We start from the raw sequence: 25,970 nt of genomic DNA on the forward strand, positions 1-25,970 counted from the left end.
TGACCGCCTCCGTGGTGTAGTGGCTACAGCGTCTGCCCGGAGAGCGAAGGTCGCGGGTTCGATCCCAGGCCGCGTCATACCAAAAGACGTTAAAATATGGTACTTGTTGGTCCCTGCCTGGCGCTCGGCATTAATGGGTACAACAAGGACTGGTCAGCTCGGAGTCAGTATAATGTGTCTGAGTGGGGTATTCATGCTTCACTGCGGCATGGTATCTCATTGGGCTAGCACTATAAAACCAGCTTAGGTCTGGGCTAGTACAAGCAGCCGCACATACACATACACACAAAATTAAGAACTTCTAATCATAGATTACCCATTGAAACGGGACGATGGTTTAATATTAATCTAGAAAACAGAACATGTACAATTTGTAAAAATAATATTATTTGTGACGAGTATCATGCTATTTTATCATGTACACAGCTTAATGTCGAACGTAAGAGGATTCTTCCCTCTTATTTCTGTAATAATCCACATATGGACAAATTTATCTCACTTATGAAATCAAACTATACCCCACTCCTATTGAAACTTTCACTTTTTGCTAAAACTGTGCTTAGCCACTTCTAAATCAAAATACCTACCCATATGATATTGTATTTAAACGACTGTATGTTCTCTATATCATTCTGTATGATTTTCGAGAATAAACAATTCTTCGCCACACGCATGCACGTCGTCATATGAGCGAAATATTCTCAAGCACGACGTTAAACCCAATTTCACCTCACTACTGCCGCTTAAAGCATTATTGTACCCATGTGGGAAATCGAACCGGGCCTTCGGCGTGAGGGGCGAACGCTTTAACCACTGGACTGCCACTGAATTGTATATGGTATTGACAGATGTGTCAAGCCTAGCGTTCGGTTAAATCGCCAGTGTTATTGACAGTCAGATATTTCGGATAACAAAAATATCGATATGCAAATTAATATTTATTTCTTCAAACACCGTAGGTAGTTGTATCAAGCTGAAATAACCAGCATATGAACACAAACAGATGTGTACTTAGAAAGTGCTCCAACACAGTATAGACAGAGAAGCCGTTTATATACAGATTTGGACATAAAATCAACTTTTCATAATAATAATGAGAATATTTATAGCACACCTTATCCAGGCTAGATATCCTGCTCAAAGCTATGACCAGCTTTGCTATGACTATATATTCATCAAAGTAAAAACCTTTTCCACATCTATAATTATCCTTTGATAAATGCAGAGATATGTCAAAACCGCCAGTCTAACGTTAATTAATCCATTACGAACATCAGTGAGATGTGTTTAACAGATAAACCTTTCGTATAATGAGAAATAATTGTCTGATCATTTTTTGTTAGCATTTATAAATACAGTATTTGATTGAACAGAGAACACCGTGAAAGTATGGGCTGATTAATAGTATGCGTCGTGATACTCGCTGTCGACATTTAACATTGCAATGGACAGCATAACAACGATGAAAAACCTGCATTTTATTTACCTTACCCAAATGGAAGCGATGGTGGCCTTATGTCATCGCCTCATTAAACACCCATAATTTGACGTCGATACAAATATACCTGTGTCGACTGCCCTGTGTGTTCACTGTGTGAAGGACAAAGGTCCGTAACCAGAGTGAAAACAGCCGTGCAAAGTTTATTAACAGCCAACCAAATGTTCACCATTTCATATCATCAACCCGCTGAGACGTGATCAATAAATTGCCCCGCCGCGACTCGGAAGTATGTACTGCGCAGACGTAATATTAGGTGCCCAATTCGGTTGGATGAACGTTGAAACTGGTTTCAGGTACATGTGCATATGCGAACACCAATGATACACTGATACAGAGTATAGTTACTGTGATACAAACAAACCGCACTGGAGATTAGTTTGGAGTGACAATATCTGCAGTGACGAAATAATAGGTTGAAAAATTCTCTGTTGTATTCGAGTAAAAAGCTCTTGTAAATATCACATATTTACATTTAAGTGTAACATTTCAACAAACCCATCGTTACTTAGTTCACTTGGTACACGTGCACGCAACACTGCATGTGCACGCAACACTGCACATTTCTGTGAGATTGTTAACCGAAAGGACAGGCAATCTAATCGAAGGCGCACGAGTAGCAGACGACATAATCTAAAAATAGCTCCATGCGCAGGTGTGTTTTCGCTGTGACTCCAGGTGAGGAGAGTGATTCACCACTGTTGGGACGGATATTCTAGCTCAGGAGCTTTTGTGTTGAAGGTAAGGCCAGCTGTATATTTGTCACAGTAACAATGTTTTCTTGACTTTTAAAATATGTATAACTAAAAACTTAAAGTACAACAAGTCTCCGTGCCTGCTACACTGTCTTTCAGTTTAGAAAAATGTAGACCTTATATTAAGAAACCCTTCTTGTGTTCCGTTTGACTTGTGTTCAGAATCACACTGTTTCGATATTACCAAACTGACACGGGTTCCCAGCCCATTACACATTAAATAACAATCATAATGAGTCTTTAAAACATTTTGTTTTCTTGTCGTATTAGCCCACTGTGCAGCCAGACAAATAACATGTTGTGCTTCTATCCAGTGTAACTGTAAGCGGCAGTTGCCTTATATCTGATTCTGTTGGGTTCCAAATTAAATGAGAAAATATGTATAACAGGTTATAGGTACTTTTGCTTCTGATTTAATAGCAGGAGAGGAATATTCGCGTTCAACATGACTATTTGCATTTATAAAGCCCCATCGTTTCGGACCTGGAAAGAGCATAACATACAAAAAATATTATCAGCGATGTAGTTGGTTAAATTTATTCTCCATGCTTAAATAATGTATTCCGTCTCTGACAGATGTTGAGCTCTGACAAATACATACACGAAAACCACTGTGTTGTTTTAAGCAAACACAGCCTCTTTGCTATAAATACTCGTTGCATATTATCACCTCAGAAAATGTACAAAGACGCCAGTGACACTGTAATGTCTGCTCGTTACTCCACTGTGCATACATTCACGTTGGAGTAAGATTATCTGTAGTTTAAGGGCGTTATTAGATTCCTGCATAGCAATCTGGTCCTAATCTTTCGTAGCCAGTGTTGTTGAACAATGTAGGGTCGAGCCGCTTGGATCACATATCGATCTCCGAGCTGGCGATACATCGACAGGCCTCGCTAATTTGTGGGCAACGAACTGTGGCACGCACTGGACGAGAATCTGTAATTAGTGGTATTGTCTATGTACCAATCCAACATGGTAGCTTTCAGGATACCTTAGCGACATTGATCTGAACATATGACAACCGAAACATGGATATTTGCTCCTCTCTCTCTCTCTCTCTCTCTCTCTCTCTCTCTCTCTCTCTCTCTCTTTCTCGATCTTTGCGTCCGTCTCTCTCTCTCTCTCTCTCTCTCTCTCTCTCTGTCTCTCTCCCTCTCTTTCTTTGCGATGTTTGCTCCTCTCTCTCCTCTCTCTCTCTCTCTCTCTCTCTCTCTCTCTCTCTCTCTGTGCGATGTGCGTCCTCTCTCCCTCTGTGCGATGTTTACGTTCTTTCTCCCCCCCTCTCTCTCTATGTGCCATTTTGGCTTTCTCTCTCCCTCTCTCCTCTGTGCGAAATGTGCGTTCTCTCTCCCCCTCTCTCTGTGTGCGATATTTGCGTTCTCTCTCCCTCTCTCTGTGCGATGTTTGCGTTCTCTCTCCTCTGTGCGATATTTGCGTTCTCTCTCCCCCCCCCACCTCTCTCTCTGTGCGACATTTGTCTTTCCACAAAGCCTGAATGTACATTAACATAGACGTGTATAAACTGCTCCTGGAGGTTTTATGCCGTGGTAATGCTAGTGCCAGCCTTGATGGGAGCTTAATGTAGACCAGCTACAACAAACAACGCATCCATTTGTTTCTTTGGAAAGGCAAATGTTCATCGCCGTTATCACTCCTCATTCATGCATAGAGATGTGTTGAAGCTGCTGTGACTGATTATATTGTCACCTGAATAAAGGGTGTTTCATTAACCGACAGACATGTTGATGGCATTAAAGCACGGTCGTTATGGAAACCAAATTGTTAGGGCGTGGCAGTCACGTGATATTTACCCCCCCGATAGATAACTCATGTGATCTCGCGATATCGGTTAATTGTCAGTCATATTGTGCAAGAGCCAGCAGTCAAACTAGCTTTTGCAATATGAGAGGACAATGTGTTAAAAATATATTAATTATTGAGATATATCTGACATCAAGTTGTTATATAGATGACGGTTTAACTGAGAAAGGGTGAAGATACCACTGTATGCCGTAAATGGCTCCACTCATATAAACCTTCTCTGGAGAAGAAAACTTTCTTCAACTGTTCAAATAATATTCTTGTCAACGACAACAAGAGTATCCCCCTTGAACGTTTTGATTACACGATTTGCCGATATTCATTTTGACAGTAAGCGATCACTTAAGACAGATTTTATCTTTAAGAACACTTCAAAATCTACGATCGTTTCAAACGATACATTTATAGTGCAGGCACGTCTGAACGGCAAATATTGGCACTACAAGTAATGGGACTTGTGAAACGACGAATATTGCGAAACATGTATCCTATCGCTTCTATCTGTTTACGGTAGTCCCGACGAGAATTCTGTGTCAATACGCTACCGCTCACAAACGCAGTGAATATTGCATAATTCTACGATAATCCAATACCGCCCCATGTATTGAAATGTCCTTTTCAAATTCCCAGTTTAAATATTGAAATGAAGGAATCAATCCCCCTCGGAAGCACAGCAGCTGGATGTTGATAGCTCATCATGAGGATGATCAACCCTTGAAGCATCCTTCACAAACCATTCCTGGAAGATGGGTGGGGTCATGATCAATATTTACACTCATGTCAGTAGGAGGTATATTTAGAATGTTAACAGTGATTATCCACTCAGAATTGAGATTAGATGTTCCTTAATAAAATATTTTTTAAAAAGGTTCATTGTTTTAATCAGGGTTAACAATAGCTTCTGTGCACATTGAACTGAGAATTGCTGCATTTTCTGAAGCTGAATGTTGAATCGACGATACAATGATAATGCTATTCTATTATTACAGCATATTTCCCTTGTTATGGATTGGTAAAGATATATCGTTTATGTCTTTGTATATTTCTGCTTGTAAACAAGGTTGGAATGTTTATAATGCCGCTCCCGATGCTATGCAGTGTCTATGGGTACCGCACTCTCCCCAGAAAGTGGTAATAAGAATTGCAGTCAATACTAATCGATATAGCCTATGGTGCCGGCGTGTGTATAGTATCAGAGCTATTAGGGAGTACAAATGAGAAGAAAGAACAGTTCCAACAAGCAAAACTATAGCGAACACTAAGCCTGCATGAATTCATATCTTTTTGCATCGCATTAGACAAATGTCATTAAATGTTCGACTCTGACAAAGGTTGTATTATAAGGCTAATATAAATATTTATCAGAAGATTGATAAGTGTTTTTGTAAGGTTTATATTTGTCCCTGACATTTCAGAATGGCATCATATGACCATTCATATCTTAACAATACCAATGACAGAATGATTATTTCTTTATTATGCTTCCATGAAAGCCAGTTCTCTCTTGTTCATCAAACTGTGTGTATATTGCTTTCACAACCGACTTCTTAATGAAGAACAGAACTTATAAATCACCGTTGCTGAATATTATCGGTAGAAAAGACTGACTGACTGAGTTTGGTTTTACGCCGCTTTTAGCAATATTCCAGCAACATCACGGCGGGGGACACCAGAAATGGGCTTCACACATTGTGCCCATGTGGGGATTCGAACCCGGGTCTTTGGCGTGACGAGCCAACGCTTTAACCATTAGGCTACCCCACCGCCACCGGTAGAAAAGAAACAATGTGCATAAGATACCTGGTCTAATAATTAGTGGCTTTCTGTGTTGAATATACGAGTAGCTTTTTTACGATGCAGATATATATTATTGGTTCTGTTGACAGCATCTGTAAAATACATACACAATAAGTATATTTGTGCAGTTACTTCAGCTAAGGTCCGCATCAACAACGAAGTTTCAGTCTTTTCAAAACAAATATGTGGTTCGCTGTAAATTAATACCTTTGGAACTCATGCATTCAGTCGAACCACGATATTCCGAACATACCGATATCTCGAACAACCTAGCCCTAATGTACTGATATCTCGAACGCCGTATCCCGAATGTACCGATAGCGGGAACACCGTTATACCGAAAGTACCGATATCTCGAACAACCTAGCCCTAATGTACTGATATCTCGAACGCCGTATCCCGAATGTACCGATAGCGGGAACACCGTTATACCGAAAGTACCGATATCTCGAACAACCTACATGGGTAAATGTACTGATATCTCGAACGCCGTATCCCCGCCGTGATGTTGCGAAATATTACCGAAAGCGGCGTAAATCCGAACCCCTTTTCTCTAGTCCTGGTCGCATCATACAAAATGTTTCTTTCACAGTTTGTGTCTTTATTGCGAAGTTGGCCAAATCCGCCCCATTATCGGTTTTGGATATTCAACATCGCTCTAAGAGTACAGTTCAATTGTACTTAAAGTGTAATCCAGCTGTAATGATAGTCTTAACGGACAAACAGTAAATCTTCAGTAGACGTGGGAAAAACCCCCAACCTTTCGGCGCCCCTAGTTTCATCAAAAGGTGATGGGAAATAGTGAATCAAAGTCACGTGACATTACTCACAATATCCAAACTGCAAGTAAAAAGTAAAAGTTAATATGTTTCTGCTATGTATCAACAGGTTATGTATGTTTGTTAGTAGTTTGTTTTACGCCGCACTCAGCAATATTCCAGCTATATGAAGGCGGTCTGTAAATAATCGCGTCTGGACCAGACAATACAGTGATGAACAGCATGAACATCGATCTACGGAATTGGATACGATGACGTGTCAACCAAGTCAGCAAGCCTGACCACCCGATCCCGTTAGTCGCATGTTACGGCAAGCATGGGTTACTGAAAACCAATTCTAACGCGGATCTTCACGGGTAGTATCAACATACATGATGGTGTATCTCATATACTAGTACCGACAGGAGCAAAAGTTCATAACATGAAGCATGCAACTATATTGGCATATGTTAATATCCATATACAGAGATGCCATCTGGAACATATTCATGCTTTATTGTCCGTCAGTTAGACGACATTCCAATTTACATAGACAGCCATGGATAAAATTGATTATACATTAACACAACACTAACATTTTCTAACTCTGACCCAGATTTTGTGTTGAATTGATACACTTGTTGTCTACATATTAAGAAGAAACCCCATAAAGAACATTTAACGTGTGCAACGCATTTATACAGATATGGCTGACTGACGGAATGAGTTTGGTTTTACGCCGCTTTTAGCAATATTCCAGCAACATCACGGCGGGGGACACCAGAAATGGGCTTCACACATTGTAAAGAACCGTGTGCATTTATGAAGATATGGCTGACTGACGGAATTTTGGTTTTACGCCGCTTTTAGCAATATTCCAGCAATATCATGGCGGGGACGAGCCAACATTGTACCCATTTAACCCGACTAAAGCCAACGCTGTAACTAAAAGACTACCCCACCGCCCTATAAAGATATGGAGATATGAACATAATCTTATGCCAACAGAGTGAGTGAGTGAGTGAGTATAGTTTTACGCCGGACTCAGCAATATTCCAGCTATATGGCGGCGGTCTGTAAAAAATCGAATCTGGACCAGACCAGGGATCAACAGCATGAACATCGATCTAGGCAATTGGGATACGATGACATGTGTCAACCAAGTCAGCGAGCCTGGCCACCCGACCCCGTTAGTCGCCTCTTACGACAAGCATGGGTTACTGAAGATCAGAGATTACCTTGATCTTAATGCATTAAATTGTATTCTGAAGAATGTTACTTCATGAGATGTGACCTGCCCTTTACAGTAGTAGTCATGCCATGCGCAGTGATGGTCATGCCTTGTCCAGTAATATATACACGTACAGGTCGTGTTCAGTAATATACATGTCGTGCTGGATTATGTTTAGGTCTTGTTCAGTAACAGGCAGTGTGCCAAACATACGCTGGTCCTGTGGTCCCTGGCTGGTAAAATTCATTAGGACCAAGCTAAATGATAAGTTTGCAGTGGTCCTTGTGGCCAGTGAATTTTGTATTAATAGTTGATCTACGAATGGTATTTTGGACCAGTGAAGTGTAGACAGGACCACTAATTATTGTCCACTCACTGGTCCTGTGGTCTAGTGGGAAATGTTGAAAGATTTCTTTCCCTGGTAACATGCATTCACAGTGCAGTAATATACATACCCTGTTCAGGAATATACATGTTAAGCTCAGTGATCTTCATGCCTGGTTCAGTAATATGATCTCCGATTGATCGTGGTAATGGACAGAGATACTCTGTGACTGCCTAATTGAAATCCAGATTCTATAATTCACCCACAGGGTTACTAATCCACAAGGAGTGATTGAATTAAAATCAACGCCTCGGCTGTATTGGTGTCATTTGGTGATGCGAAACCGTGGTATTCATTGCACAAACGACAAAAACTGAGGGAACTGATGAAATGATATTGGAGGGTTAATGGCGATGAATGTGTGTAAGTGTATTTAAGGTATCTGGTGTGTCCACCATGCTGGACGATGCATGCACGAGTCCGTGTTGGCATAAACTGATCCACCTGCGCGTGGTTGTTCATATGTTGCCCCACTCACCCGAATAGCTACCCTGAGGGTCTCTGTCGTACACTCTCCACCCCAGAACATCCCATGCATATCTTGGTCGTGTAGTAGAACGCAGCGAGCCAGTCCAATATCTATATGAGTGATATTCGGTGATGACATGGACACGAAGTGGTTTGTCATCTACAAAATTCAAAACCTTTGGTAATGGAAAGTCGATAATGGTAGGTCAAATATTCTTTCACAACAACCAAATCAAGTTTGATTCTACCCCACACCATGACACTTCCGTCACTATGCCGATCATAGTCAAGACTTATTGCCCTGACATTCTGCTGTCTGCTTTGTCGCCAACAATTTTATGCCGTCTATGAAATCGAAGGCCAAACCTCGACACGTTTGTCAGCGTGATGTCAGCTCTTCCCTGCTGTTGCTTAGCCCACCCTAATCTTTGTCGCCTACATACTGCAGTCATAGTGTACCTGGCCTGCAACCATTATGCTGAATAAATTCTTCGATACGCCCATCACAGGAAGCCTTGCGAACGTGCGGGCAGTTTGGAGCCTGTTTCCTCACAGTAAGTCTTTATTGATGATAGCAGCAGATTGGAATTTATTGCATATTACAGTTAATGTGGTGACACGATCCTTAAGTCGGCCACGCCAAGGCCTTTATGAACGCAAACTTTAAAGTATTTGAATGACAAATCCTTACGAAAAATACAATTTTCTCATCATAATGATAATTATATATTTGTTGGTATAACAATTGCGACGTCGCCAGAACATCTCTGTCAAATCAGGTTGGTATCACCTGGACTTGGTTTTATCTCATAAAGATTGTTTTTGTTTGGGTTTCTACTTTGTATACTTTGGATGTCGAATTTTATCCTTGATACACGATTTATAACTATAATGTGAGATCACAATGTGAGAGACATACTCGAGAATGATTGTGTTTTGTCTATCATTGGAACATGGACAGGTAACCAACACAAGAAGCTGTGTACATGTAGCTGGCGAAAGAAATATCATTGTACAATTCTATAATGTTAAGGATAAATGGATGATTTTGTAACGCCCGAAATCAGAAAGCATCAGAAAAGAAGATAAATTGTTTTCTTTTAGGCTGATGGTGAATATAGGTAAAAACTGTTTGGAAGGCCTCAGTCTCAGCAGTGAAAGTAGCGCTATTGTCTGGTTCTTTGAAAGATGTGGTGTTTGGTGAAATGACAGTGGCACATGCTGTCTGCCCACCATTTGGAACGATCAATGAAAATCGACCGATGAGACTGATATTTACTTCTTAACGGTAAATGCTCTTGTTGGTGTTTTAAATTATGAATGTGTCAGAAAATGGAAAGCGATGTCTACGTCTGGCCTGCATAATTGGCGAGGAGGAGCAGGCAAAGGTTGATGTAGAGAGATGATATCTAAATCAATGTTAGCAGCTGTAGTAGGAGGCTTAATGTGAAGATAAAGTATCTATAAAGTCTATTCCTGCTTGGACGGATTTGAAAGCAGTCTGTATAGATAAGTTAGCCATGTTCGTGAAGGGAAGGCTCAATCACCACTTGTGTGGTGACCACAGGAGATATTATAAAAGCTACAAGACATAGTCAATGTATTATATGTGCAATTCTTTCTTTATTTGATATTTTGTTGTTTATTGCCGAAATCAGAAAACAACATGACAGCAGATTCGAATTGGTATAGGTAAAGGTTTATCGATTTACGTTAAATATAGTTGAAAACGATAATTAAAATCATTGATGTCACGTCCATTTAACTTTTGACAAAATGTTCCGGTCTTTCGCTGAAATTATTAAACTGATGGAACTGAGAAAGGATGTAACCTCGACCTCATCCCTGTTCTGGAGAAGAAAGCGCAAGGTCGATGGGCTAATCCCTTGCCTGCGGATATATAAATGACTTTTAATGGGCATACTTGTTGCTATCCAGTCTAGGACAGCTCATCGTAATTTGCCTGACTGAGGTACCCATGTAAAATGGCAGCATGGACGAGCTTTATAAAACGAAAACAAGTCCCGACTCGTACACACGTGCCTGTACGTCGATATTACACGAATATACGTGAATTCATCATGAACCTATCATTAAACACTCAATGTGACAAAAGAATGCAGTAATAAATACAAAACAATTACATGCATCGTGCGGCATTTCCCTTTTCAGTTGGTACGAAGTGTTTGGCTGAGCACTCAACGTAAAGCTGTGACATCATCACTGACACACGTCAATAGATGAAGGTGGCTGTTGATAAACTAATTATCAAGAAAACCTGATTCGTTTATCAAATATAGATACTTTGTTATAAAATGTGCACAAGAAAGTAAATGCCATTTCAATTTCAAATATAACCTGGCTAGAACTGATAAGAACACAAATAAGTGTGCATCTCAGCACTCGAACAGCTCTGCTATTGAAATGATACGTTTACCTAGTGATGCATAGCGTGTGACCCTGTAGTCACACTGATGAGCAAGTTCAACGATATGACAACGAGAGAAGTGGGCGTGGAGTTGTGTAACAGCTGCTTGGGTGTACCAAGGGTGTGAGGACTGTTTGAGCCGGTCTGGGCGGTCTGTGTACCATGGCAATATAGCCTCACATGAATCATGTATAACATACGTGCATATAAACATTCCAGGTTAAATCGTAAATATCTTACACACATTCACACCTTCTGGTCCCAGGGTGTAACATAGCTCCATTGCGATATCTTCTCTGAATATTTCAGTTAGACACGCGACCAGCATGTGATTAGGTCACAATAAGTTGTCTATTGATTTGATTTTAAAACGTCAGCCAGTTTTGGTATTCATTCTTGTAACTCAGTGGTGTGGCCGGAAAACCAAAAACCTTGGCAGATATATACCAACGAATTATATTAAACGTGCATGGGGTTCGAGGTGTTCATGAACGAGTGAACATCACCATTCTACCAGTAACAGCTGTTGTGCTTGAAGAATGAGATCACAAAACATGCACGACGCTTTTTTCAGTTTTTAAAAGTTGGAACTAATTGTGTTTTTCAAAACAAATGTTTCAGTTGTCTCTTGGTACATAGAGTCTAAAATAAAAACACCGCCAAGCCATGTCAACATGTCAATATTGGAATGATGCAAAGAATTGACATGGTTTTTGACAGTTTTAATTACCCTGAATTTTGGATGTGTGTTGTGTCTGGTGTGAGTAATATGTGTTGTGAGTTATGTGACGTGAGTGTTATGTGTGACTGTTGTTTATGTTGTGTGTGTGTTATGTGACGTGAGTGTTATGTGTGACTGTTGTTTATGTTGTGTGTGTTTATGTGACGTGAGTGTTATGTGTGACTGTTGTTTATGTTGTGTGTGTGTTATGTGACGTGAGTGTTATGTGTGACTGTTGTTTATGTTGTGTGTGTGTTATGTGACGTGAGTGTTATGTGTGACTGTTGTTTATGTTGTGTGTGTGTGTTATGTGACGTGAGTGTTATGTGTGACTGTTGTTTTGCGTGTGTGTGTGTGTGTGTGACGTGAGTGTTATGTGTGACTGTTGTTTATGTTATTGTTTATGTGTTGTGTGTGTGTGTTATGTGACGTGAGTGTTATGTGTGACTGTGTGTTTATGTTGTGTGTGTTATGTGACGTGAGTGTTATGTGTGACTGTTGTTTATGTTGTGTGTGTTATGTGACGTGAGTGTTATGTGTGACTGTTGTTTATGTTGTGTGTGTGTTATGTGACGTGAGTGTTATGTGTGACTGTTGTTTATGTTGTGTGTGTGTTATGTGACGTGAGTGTTATGTGTGACTGTTGTTTATGTTGTGTGTGTGTTATGTGACGTGAGTGTTATGTGTGACTGTTGTTTATGTTGTGTGTGTTATGTGACGTGAGTGTTATGTGTGACTGTTGTTTATGTTGTGTGTGTGTTATGTGACGTGAGTGTTATGTGTGCCTATTGTTTATGTTGTGTGTGTGTTATGTGACGTGAGTGTTATGTGTGACTGTTGTTTATGTTGTGTGTGTGTTATGTGACGTGAGTGTTATGTGTGACTGTTGTTTATGTTGTGTGTGTGTTATGTGACGTGAGTGTTATGTGTGACTGTTGTTTATGTTGTGTGTGTGTTATGTGACGTGAGTGTTCTGGTGTTCTGTGTGACTGTTCTTTATGTTGTGTGTGTTATGTGACGTGAGTGTTATGTGTGACTGTTGTTTATGTTGTGTGTGTGTTATGTGACGTGAGTGTTATGTGTGACTGTTGTTTATGTTGTGTGTGTGTTATGTGACGTGAGTGTTATGTGTGACTGTTGTTTATGTTGTGTGTGTGTTATGTGACGTGAGTGTTATGTGTGACTGTTGTTTATGTTGTGTGTGTGTTATGTGACGTGAGTGTTATGTGTGACTGTTGTTGTTGTGTGTGTGTGTGTATGTGACGTGACGTTATGTGTGACTGTTGTTTATGTTGTGTGGTATGTGTTTTATGTGACGTGAGTGTTATGTGTGACTGTTGTTTATGTTGTGTGTGTGTTATGTGACGTGAGTGTTATGTGTGACTGTTGTTTATGTTGTGTGTGTTATGTGACGTGAGTGTTATGTGTGACTGTTATGTTGTGTGTGTTATGTGACGTGAGTGTTATGTGACTATTGTTTATGTTGTGTGTTATTTATGTTGTGTGTCTGGGGTGTTGCGTGTCTTATGTTGGTTGAATGTGTTTTTTTGTGTGGAAGAAGGTATTTCTGTTTTGAAGTACTTCAAGGCATGTATTACATGTAGTTGCTGCTTTAAACATTTACATTCACCTGTTAGTATATCTGACTCTCTCAGTTGTTTGAAATATATTCGGCACAAATAGTATAAATAAGATATTCTGATTCTGAACTCAACATATGTGTCACCTTAAATAACATGTTGGCTGTTGTCCGGATACGAGACGACGCAGCCCCTGTATTTATGTTGAATAGAGGAATTTCAATAATACACACTCCAACGAGATGAGAAGATGTGCTTTGCTTTAACATATAACTTATACACAACGCAATAGGGTTTCTCAAGGGACACGTCCTTCTGTGATCCTGTGTGATTAGGATCCATGGTGATTAGTAGGTGAGTTATAGGTGGCGCATTGCATGCATATGTACTCTCCACTACCTGGAATAATAACCATCATGCAGATGTAACAGACAATGGTCCTGATCCTGGTGCCCAGTAATTCAGGTAATTGGTCCCCTGACGGACGGGATGACTAGTAGCAGGGTCGAGTTCACGCGAGGGGCGAGTTAATCATAGGTAACGGCGCTACCGTGTAATCATCAGCACGTAACTCTTCAAAGACTTTGAAAGGCTGTCTGTTGCCGACTGCGTACAGGATATGAATTCATGTCAGAACTAGATGATAGTTACTCCTCAGCTATATGAGCGTGTTGGCATCGGTGTATGTTACACACAACTTATTCTGAGCAGAGATACACGGAGAAATGAATTTTAATGTTGAAATACTTCAATGTTTCATGTATTTGCATGCATTTGTACAGGTCAATACGCCCAGTTTCATGGCGGATGTGTCATAGACATATACTTGAACATTATGGTCATTGAGCATTAGTTAAGACCGATAGATATGCCTTCATATAAATTCCCAGGAAATGTAATATGACTTGAAAATGGTTTAAGACAACTACTGATAAAGGTTGGGTGTGGCTATCTAATCAATATGTTGAATCCGACACTGTAGTTATCATGTCACAAAAACTCAGACTGAAGGATGTATACTCTTCAAAACAAGTAAGGGATCATGAAATATCAATGTTGAACAACGATAAGTGTTGACGTCAAGCACCCCAAGGAAGAACGTCTATATCCGTATAAAGTCAACACCGCAAGACATTTGATTGTTACAGTAGCGGTGTGTCTGTTATTTGAAATTTCCGAAACAAATGTGGTATCATGTGACTGGATTTCATGGTCCATCACTTGATTGTCTGCCTTGTCTTCATACATTTTTACTCAAATAGTGTAGGCGACGGTAATGTTATGACGTGTTTACCCTATTCGCCAAAACCAGGTGTCATCAGTGATGTCATACTCTTTTGCTCTTTACGCCCAGTGGAAACTGTTCGTCGGATAATCTGGACAGGTTTTGTACACCATTAATTTCAAATGTGAAGAATGTTGGAATAGCTCCAACCAGATTCGATTATCTTCTTTTTTTGAAAGGGAAGAACAAGTTGTCTGTTACATGGGCAGTAATTGAGAATGTTTTAGGTACGTTTTAGCCCTTTTAGTTAACATTTTGAACTTATCGTAACTTTAGTCATGCAATGAACACAGCAGTGTTCGCTCACCTCTCCGCGAACACCTGGTGCCGGAACTACTTGATGGTGATTCACCAGCAAAGCGTTCACAATTTGGAATCGTACAATGGGCATTGTTTTTTAGAAGATACTGTGTGAAGGTTTTGGACGCTTTCAGTCAGTAAAAGAGCAGTTTTGTTTCAAACCGAATGGCGACTTTTACAATTGTTCGCAACCAAAGTAAACTAATTAGAATACTATGAGGGAGTATATGCACTTAAAATATATAAATTGTTTTCAAACCGGAGCAATTCTTATCAATGCTCATTGCTGTTTAAGTTTGTTATTTCGATATAACACTGTCATAATAACTGCGCAGACTGTACTATCCCACCAACCTTGAAAGATGTTATTCATCCATTTTTTGTTTTGGTAAAATATTTCTGAAAATACAATGCATTAACACACAACCGAAAATATCCCAATAACGATAGAAATGACACAAAAGTGCGCTGGTTATGAAATAATGGTGCAGCTAAGTTTCGATTTGTCTATACCGTGCCAGATGATACCAAAAGTAAAGCAAAATATTGAAATTATTGAATGTCGTGTATAAATACTACAACGACTGTTGGCCGGAAGGTATTGGCTGCAGACTGTAATTTAGATTACATTAAACACATTAACTAAAACCGGTCCTTAACAATACACCACGTGCCCGGTGAAATCACAATTGTGCATCAAGAATGGTAGTTGCACCCTCACAACCTCCGTTTTGTTGTTGACAGAAACAAATACGGAATACTAATGCCAGAAGGGAGTTAAGTACATAATTTATGATAGTGAGTGAGTTAATATTTAACGTCACATCGACAAAATTCAGCCATATCGTGACGAGAACATATTTGAAATTGGAATGGAATATTTGTATATTATAAAAACCTGTCGACGAAGGACAGTAAAACAACTAGAATATCACAATTACAACTAAAACTAGTTAGGAAAGTTAAAACTAATAGCACTATTTGGACAATACAATTATATAAAAACAGGCTATAGATCGCCAACACATAAGTTACGATAAGGAAGATTGATTATGCCTGTTTCAGTAAATGTTTTCATACAAAACGGAACATGAAGCCCCTGGGTTTTGAACATGCTAACGTTGAAATCGTAATCTGGTTTTAGCAGTTATTTCTAGTGAATATGGAAAGGGATTTAAGGCTCTTAGTTTCATAAACAGCTGCTGATGTAGTATTAGGTGTATGTGTTCACAAGGGAGACAATGGTGGTGACATATTCTACATTCCTTGATGAGAAGGAAAATCAGTAGTACGTGGCATGGGATGTATATTTTAACAGAGAAGCATTTTTATGCTTTCAAATTATTTGCAATGTGTTGTATACTATACACATTTCTACAATAGAAAAACGTCATATTTACTACACGGGACATGCCGAACCGCTTCTTTGTCTCGACCGTAGTATGTAAATAATACAAGACACAAATCGAAGAAGGACTTAACTAATACGTCGTCACGACATGAGAGGCTCATCACTGTCCACCGTGATGAAGCAATCGTATTAAAGAAAATATCCTTGATTCGCAGCAGCAAAATGACGTCATGATCAAAGTTTTATGCTGAAAAGACCGTCCGTGACAATACCTAAGTTGTAGGTTGAAAAGACAATACTCTTGTTCTAAATACAGAAAATAACTCAAGAAAAATCGAGTATCGCCCACTCCTGCCACGGCCCACGTGCGCCAATAATTAGCCTGGGCTCCCACTACTGTAGCGATATGCTTAGATATGCGTCAAAGACAGGGCGCACGAAACACACGTAAATTGTAGAGAGAGGCTTCACGTATATGTAATTCGCTGTAAATACCAACAAATATAAACAAGCAATATTAGAGAAAAACGTTGTAAGATAAATAGACACTTGTTTATACATTGATAATGTATACAAGATCTGGTGAATAAAAAAAGAATGCATTATGAGTGATCGAGTGAATTGTTTTAATTCCTGAGAGAGAGAGGAAGGATCATTAAAGCTGGACAGTGGCAGGTCACGATGACAGAATCAACAAGGCCGCTCCTTTATGACACGTACAGGCGTGGGGGTACCTATCCTACCCCAGTATCCCTATAGGGTGGCCTTAATGTACTCGGGTATATACGACAGCTGACACCCACTCATATAGTTAAGGTATGGACACTTGCCTTCAACGAGGGGGACGTCGCACCCCCACACGAACTACTTCGGTTGCTTGGCTACCTCATTCATGTTGTACCCCTACACAACAACTGGATTGTCTGTTATGTTCCTCAGCTGACGTCGATCGTTTGACGTAGGTGGTAACTGAGACATGCGACTGCAATAGTGACAACCAATGACCATGTACCCTCCCTGTGCACATCACACACGGCATTACACATCACTCCCGGTATTGCACTTCCTGGGTAGGGCCTAGGAACAGGTCACGTCGCGATCCCGTGTCTTGGGTCCTGGTTTTAAGTACATCAACATAGCAATGAAAATTAAAACCAAATATACTACCACTACTACTTCTTCTTCTTCTTCTGCCGTACCTGTCCTATGTGTAAGTTTACATGCATGGGGGATGAGGATGCGCGGATGATATCGAACTTTGTGGAGATTATAACAAGCGGGAAGGAATATATCCCATCAAATACTCTAAGGCGTGTGGGTCATCATTCCTCATTGTGTATCCAAGTTAGACATGGAGTCTACATAGGGAGTACTGAGGTGAACGTGTGATTAGATGGCCCTAGAAGCTTTCGCTTTTACAACACCAACTTTAACACATTGCATGTGTTTAACAACATTGTAATAAACTCTGTACTATGAAATGACCGATAGTAAATGTTGATTAAATGATTAAGAAGACGATGAGTGTACGACATTGACCTCAATATCTAGCAACCACAGCAGATCTGGAGAATGCATTCATTACAGAAGAAGTCAACCAATCAGCTAATGAATATACATACACACCAGGTTTAGCTGTGTGCAGCTGTGCGTCAGATATATTTAACTTCATCTCATTTGGTTGTTCACTGATGCAGTGGACACATTAAATACATAAAATAATGTAGTGCATCGTAATTATGCAATACTAGGAATTCAGATGGTACGACGGTTCCGGTATTGTGCCTATATAGAGTGTACATCTGTGTCTGTGGCGTGTATACTGTGTGTGATGTGCCCGTATGCTTGTTGTAACACGCGTGTTTTGTGTGATTAAAGTATCCGGTGTGATGTAAAGTGTACGAGGTATGTGTGCGATGTCTTTGGAAAATATTCGGTTTGATGTAAATTACACGAGTATAATGTCTGTGAAAGGTATTCGATGTAATATATAGTGGACAAGTGGTGTGTGTGTGTGTGTGTGTGTGTGTGTGAGTGAGTGAGATATTTGTACGTACATTATGCATGTGGTGTGTATGGTATGGATTCGATGCGTGTGCGCCTCAGAACTATGATGTCTATTCTGCCTCTAATATGATATGTTTCTGGGCGTATTTGTTCACGTGTCGTGAGACTGTGATCAAGCGCACCTGCGCATGCATACCAAACACTTCCACCATCTCTTTGCAGATTGCTGATGGTGGACACGACCAGCATGTGCAGCTCATTCAAATCTTGTCTCAAATTCTGCATCATCTCCATCAACATTATCATTCTCGTGAGTATCACCTCGCGTCACACCATCAACATTGCACTACTCGAGGAGTTCGTGCTGATCATGAACCCAACACATCAACAATTAAAATCGTGATTCCCAACCTTCTGTCGGATCATTTGCTTTACATGCTGATATCGCTATCGTGCAGTCTTATTACATATGATAGACTAAAAGTATGCCTTATCTGTAGTAAGCTTCAATCACCAGTGTCTCACCTTTTCGTACTATGATCTAAAATGTGATACATAGCTTGGGGAGGTTAGCCTAGTGGTTAAAGCGTTGGCTCGTCACACCGGACCCGGACACCTGAATCCCACCGCCGTGATGTTGGTGGATATTGGTGGACACCTGGTATAACCGCTATTTTTATAATGATTTATAAGCACATGGTGATGATATAGAACTCATAATTGTACAATGGATGTGGAAAGGGTTTTGGTTTATTCATTTACAGCCTGCTCTTTTTAAACTGGGTGGGCGCAAGGAAACTAGCCTTTGTTTCATAAAGCAGTAATTCACTGTAGATGACGTAGAATCCGTTATCTGTGGTTCGAATGAAAGACTCGCCTTGATTGTGGTGCTTGGTTTGTCAGCACAATACGCATGCTTGATTGTTAAGATAAACTCTTAAACACCATAGACCCGTGAAGATCCGGGGTAGAATAGGTCTTCAGCAACCCATGTGCTTGCCATAAAAGGCGACTATGCTTGTCGTAAGAGGCGACTAACGGGATCGGGTGGTCAGTTTCGCTGACCTGGTTGACACATGTCATCGGTTTCCAATTGCGCAGATCGATGCTCATGCTGTTGATCACTGGATTGTCTGGTCCAGACTCGATTATTTACAGACCGCCGCCATATAGCTGGGATATTGCTGCGTGCGGCGTAAAACTAAACTCACTCACTCACACACTTAAATACCATAGACCTGCATCACTTAAGATCGTCATCCCTTATTAATCTGACATATTGGGACATAACTGGAGCCCACTTCACCATCCTGATACACCTCTAGTGCCAACACATGACTCGAGGCTGCTGATCTTTGTATATGTTTGTAACACCTATAATACCTCATCTGTTGATCAGTTAGCTGGCGGTGCAGCTCTAGGCGTTGGTATCTGGATCGTCATCGATGAAGACAGCTTCTTCAACACCCTGTACCCGCACATATTGGACGTGAGCACCATAGACAAGGAGTTCCTCCGCCATGCCGCCATAGTCCTCGCGACCGGCGGGGCCGGTACGGTCTTCTTTGCCTTGCTGGGAATAGCCGCGGCTGTGACGTCAAGCACCTGCTTACTGGGTTTGGTACGTGTAATTGAGCTTTGGGTACTTGGCTTACAGGATCAACGGGTTACCGCCGTTAAGTCAGATGTGATGACTACTGCATGAAGAAAGTAATACGACTTAGATTTAGAAGCGAATAAATAGTTTTTCACGGATTGTTAAGCAATGTTTCAGCTATTCCAAAACAGCTTGTGGTAGATTAGGACAGGATTGGTAAATCTGTGAACTGTGAATGTGTGAAAACGATGCACAATTGACTGATTGTACAAAGTTTGTATCTGCCAAGTTTCACTGAAGTACTACCCTCACTGTATGCGACCCTCATCTCGATCAATTATAGGACAGGCATGAGACACTCGGAACCTGCTATGTCCTGTTTGATGTTGGATTGTATCTCTGAGCATGATGGGAACGGGTTTGTCAACAGTACATTGTCTTGTGATTGTTATGTACACTTTGATCGTTATCTACACTTCTTCTCTTTGTAGTATATAACTGTCATCACTCTGGTTATTGCTGTGGAAGTAGCGGCTGTTATACTTGGGATTGTGTTCAAGAAAGCGGTGAGTTTTCGCCTTGTGGTGGGCTCACATAGCAAAACTGATGTAATACATGGGAGGCAACTCCAGAAATATGTACCTTTATATACAAGCTATACGATATTTATGATCATATGAATGCATTGTACAATATTTTAACCTTTTAGCCTTGGGGCATAAATTTAGTCTCGTATGATATCATCAAGCTTCATTGCCATTCAGGCATCGAGCGTTTTGTAAGAAGCGTACGTATAATTCCTCACTCTCTTATGAAGCTATTGAAGTGAGTGAGTGAGTTTAGTTTTACGTCGCACGCAGCAATATTTCGGCTATATGACGGCGGTCTGTAAATAAACGAGTCTGGACCAGACAATCCGATGATGAACAGCATGGTCATCGATCTACGCAATTGGGATACGATGACAGCGAGATTGACCACCCGATCCGTTAGTCGCCTCTTACGGCATGAAGCTATTGAAGAAGGTGGTGAATTTCATGAAGTATATGAATAATTAGCCATGACATCACTAACAGTTGGTCTTTTGAAAAGAAATACGGAACCGAAAAAGACGTTCATTATCAAATCAAAATGCGACTGTAAAATATTGCCTGGTAAACAAAGAACCAACTTAGAATTGGTCTTCAGCAACACCAGGTTATCTTAAGAAACAGGTGAAAAGGTTTCTGATGGTCAGACTTGCTGACTTGGTTGATGCATATCATTGTAGTGGATGATCGTGTAGAACGATGTTAATGATGTCAGTCACGTGATCGTCTGGTTCAGACCTGGGTATTTACAGACAGGCATTAAATAACTTTGTGATATTGCCGAGTGCGGATGTGTACAACAATCATACTACTACTTCGAATTAATGTTACAATGAACTGAATTTGTTACAGTGGGAACGAGAACTTGATAATGAGTTAAAAGAGAACATGAAGATGAAATATGGTGCGCCTTCAGATGGGTTCACGGCGGCCATGGACCAACTCCAAGGAAAGGTTCGTATCCTGAAGAACGACACCTGCCGAAGGATATATTCAAGACGTGAAAATATACCTTATATAGAGGTTACGTGTCACAACGCCCATCGCGGGTTCGTTATACAGGTGTTCCTTGATTATGGCCCTTGGTTGGTCAGCACACTATCAGTACTTGTAGGTTTCCCTTCGATTCAATATCAATCTGACATGGCTTGATACAACTGAAATACTGTTTAAACTGAACTAATTCACACTCATTTCCAGAAAATGTGTTGTGGTTGGACAAACGGAAGTGACTACGTCATGACCGGAAGCCAGTGGAACAGAACTCTTGAAGACGGAAGTTTAGCAACTATCCCTGATTCTTGCTGTAAAATGGTGAATGCCAGTATCGTGATGCCAAACTGTACAACTGCACCCACCTCTGATAATTCGTACTTCAATCAGGTAAGTGATACAATCTGCACCAACGTTTTAAGCCAATCCGATGGCAAATCTACCTTCCATGTGATTGTTGTTTGAAGGTATACCATACTTCATACCCATAACTTATTTTTTCGGACAATTGTTAATAAAGACCCAGGTAATTGGACCGACAATGTGAAAAGGTTCTCAATGAATACACAATATTTCAATTTTAGAATGGGTTCCACTTTTCAATAATGAAATCCCGTCACCTTAAATTCATCAGTGCACAATCTAACTTTAAACTTAGATCGTGAAGGTGATCTAACTGAAAAAGCGATTCGATGCCATGATCAGTTTGTTTTCTTGACGTCATCCCAGGGTTGCAAGTCATCTTTATATGACCTCTTTGTGAACTACCAAGCTTGTATCATTGGCTTTGGAGCAGGTATCGCAGGGATAGAGGTAAGTTACAACTTCCGGAAAGCTTCATATGTCTAGAAACATATCAGTCTGTCAATCCCGTAAATTGGGAAAACATGTAACACATTAAGATAAACCAACGAACGAATCCCTACTGTTCTTGTAAATATTCCACAAAGTCACTAAATCGTAATGGAGTGTTATTTCATCCAAGATAGTTGTTTGCTAATCACTATTACCTATAGCTGGTGATCTTCCCTACTTATCTTAAAAAAACGAAGAAAGGAGGAACTCGATTGTTACGACTTCGTTGTACCGATATCAATTATCTGTGATGTATTAATATGCATATTTATTCTGTGAACATTGTTTTTTTTCTAATTTCGCGAGGTGTCCTTTCTTTTCAGTTTCTCATGCTGCTTTTAGCCATTTTTCTGATCGCAAACAACGACTCCAACAAATACAATATGAGCTGATAGCTGTTGCCTGTTTTGTTACCACTTGAGGAGAAGAGAGCATCATTTGGCGCTTACTTGGAGATCTGGGTATTTAATTGTTGTCTACATGATGGCCAAGCTTGGCACGAACTGCCAATATTACCCTTGCGTGCAAACATTGCACTCGCTTGTTTACATTTCCGCCCGGGTAAAGCAATTAATATGACATGCTAACATTACATGTGCATTCGCCTGTAAAAACAGCGCAGCCTGTCTGATCATCGAATGAACCATCCAATGTATGAAATTCAATACAACCTTGTATATTTATAGATTCTACAAATATTTTTTGACAAAAACACATGAAATGACTTCCTATACCATTCTAACTTATGTAAGGTAAAGCGTGATTAGGTTTGTTATTTGTACGTCATTATAAGTCCGTTATTTATGTATTTAGATATAAATAGCAATGAACGTATCATACATAGCCTTTTATTTACTGTTGTGGTCTTAACATCCTGCATTTGAAGACTGAGAGTGTATCACTATCACTGACTTATGTATTTACAGAATAGAAATGGTTTATCAATGTTATGTATATTGATGTACACGTATAGTACGTTTTGAATGGTGACGTAAATCAATTCGCCTAATGCGCAACAGGAGCTACAGAACCTAGTATTGTTATTTTGATATGATATCCAGTTATTTCATTGGCTAGTCATCTTCTTGTATTACCACATTATCGACTGACTACGGTCAAATCGCCGAGGTGACGTCAGGTTACATCAATTCGTGTACATATTCCACTTCGGGAAATCAAGACAACAATGTTGAGATACACTTCTTCAAGTCTGAAAGTTTATGCCGGGACTTTATTATTTACTGAGACCATAGCTTGTTATGTTACTTATATATATATATTACATATATGTTAAGAAATGTTTTCACTGAAACATATTTTACTTCGCAATGAAACTATGCAAAGTCTTGTAAAATTCTTGCAACGTTCTTGAAGTGAGCTGAATTTACAAGATGTATGCTGTTTACCATTGTAAAGAGATGTGTGAGTAATCTTATTTGGACAGAAAACAGACATGCGTATTGTGAGGTGATTCCCGCGATGATGCACTGGCATGATGTTGGCATATTTTCGATCTGTCTTTGCAACGGAAACCTGACAACCTATGGAGTCATTTTACGAACGCTCTGGGCACCAGTCAAATCATGTTTGCATTGGATCTATCGGTTAGAGATAAGATTTTCCGTTTCGTTTTCATGAAAGGAATGATGAAACATCGAGCTGGATAAACTAAAACAGCCAAAAATGTGATGTTGACATCTGGTTAACCGTTGCAGGTGGTATAAGGCGTTTCAGCCACACATGGCGATGCTTGCTTGGAGCACGCACGATATGTTACCACGATGGTAAACCTGTGTCACAATGTGATGGAACAGTAAAGGCGTTGTCCAGAAATCTCCAGGAAAGTTCTCGTTTATAATTATGAGTACATATAGTACAAAGTCTTAAAACCATTTCTTTTTTCATGCAATTTAACAGCAATAAGGAGTCTCTTTTTCTTTTGAGCTGAATTTCTAAACTTGAGAACTATCAAACTATCACGTATGAGCCGATGTCGCAGTTAAGAATGAAGGATCAAACAGTCCCCACACATATATATATATATATATATATATATATATATATATATATATATATATGTTATATCATGCTAACATGTTGAAGAGTTGGAACTCCAGTATGTTTTCAAAATCTCACCCGTTTGTATGACAAGTATCATATTAGTGAGTGAGTTCGGCTGTACGCCGCTTTTAGCAATATTCCAGCAACATCAAGGCGGGGAACACCAGAAATGGGCTTCACACATTGTACCCATGTGGGGAATCGAACCCGGGTCTTCGGCGTGACGAGCGAACGCCTTAACCACTAGGCTCCCCCACCGCCCGAGTATATCATATTAAGAGACAGATGAAGCGGTATATGAAGAATTAAGTATCAGTGATCATGCACATTAGATTAAAAGTATATATTTTATTCATTCTTTTTTCAAACCAATCTGAATAATAAATACAACATTTATTTACTTATTACTAGCATAATACTAATGGCATCTTGTATCACGCTTCTCTCATGATTAATGTTTATCATATCGCGTCAAAATGTTAACATAACTATGCCTGCTTTTATGAGATTGTATTACATATTTCCATTTCTCTACCATGAAATGTTATTTAAGTATTAATAAGGATTGATGTGTGTTGATTTTAGATTGCTTATGGTGCAGAGAAGTTGGTATACATTTGAAACTGAAAAGTGGCAGAAACCTTCAAAATATGTCCTTTTTGTTACATTTGCATATCGCAATTGATTGCATGAAGTTCCTTGCAATAAATATTTCTGTATCTATCGTGTGTTTTGTAGTGATATCCAAGGAATTCAGTACTACGTGTATTCAAATGAATTTGCTTACCAGGGTCATTCAGTCTGACCTCTGCGAACTTAAAATGTTTTGCCTTGTAATAGTCAATAGCTTGCAAAGCGAACCAACACAGCGATCGCATGAGACAATTATTCAATGTTTGTCAATGTTCCAAGTGTAATACAAGATAGCTTTGACATCCAGTAGCTGGCGGTAGTGTTCTTTCTATTTAGACTTGTGCTATATTCAGAGAAAGTTCTGCACTGTACGACAACACCACAGGCCTGCAACAGAAATTGGGGGCTCATCGAGGACCGAAATTTAATACATTTCGAAATTATTTCTCACAGTATTTGGATTAGTGAGTGAGTGAGTTAAAATTTAAAGTCACATCGGCAGTATTTCAGCCATATCGTGACTAAGAAAGTTGTAAATGTATAAATGAATAAATACAAAGTTAGAACATTTACTTACCTCTCTGCAAAGGACAGTAAAACAAATAGTTCATCACATATTTCAATTTAAAAGTTACTGTAGTAATTAACACTAAACCATTTTAACTATAGATGGTATTTGGATTAAATTTGTTTTGCTTCATAGTGTGAAACTAACAACCACTATGGATTTTAATGGAGAGACATTGTTGTCTTTCTGAGGAACACGACTCTCTGCTTAAAACGTCGAACTCAAATCTGGTATGCTCAAGGCCGATGTCAATAAAATTTCGATTGCATACCCGGTGGTAAAAGA

General features: G+C 39.8%; 1 protein-coding gene across 1 annotated transcript; it reads left to right on the top strand.

The window, feature by feature from the left end:
• The first annotated feature begins 9,209 nt into the window (after positions 1-9,209).
• LOC124291330 (CD151 antigen-like) lies at positions 9,210-23,871 on the top strand. The gene is made up of 8 exons (XM_046728308.1): positions 9,210-9,270; positions 18,611-18,698; positions 19,788-20,009; positions 20,477-20,551; positions 21,428-21,529; positions 21,776-21,958; positions 22,298-22,381; positions 22,747-23,871. Exons 2-8 carry the CDS (start codon positions 18,618-18,620, stop codon positions 22,813-22,815), a joined length of 816 nt encoding a protein of 271 aa, XP_046584264.1. The 5' UTR covers positions 9,210-9,270; positions 18,611-18,617; the 3' UTR covers positions 22,816-23,871.
• Positions 23,872-25,970: the final 2,099 nt, after the last annotated feature.

This window comes from Haliotis rubra, unplaced genomic scaffold, assembly GCF_003918875.1.
Source record: "Haliotis rubra isolate DU_JTF1 unplaced genomic scaffold, ASM391887v1 Scf49, whole genome shotgun sequence".
Classification (NCBI taxonomy): Eukaryota; Metazoa; Mollusca; class Gastropoda; order Lepetellida; family Haliotidae; genus Haliotis; species Haliotis rubra.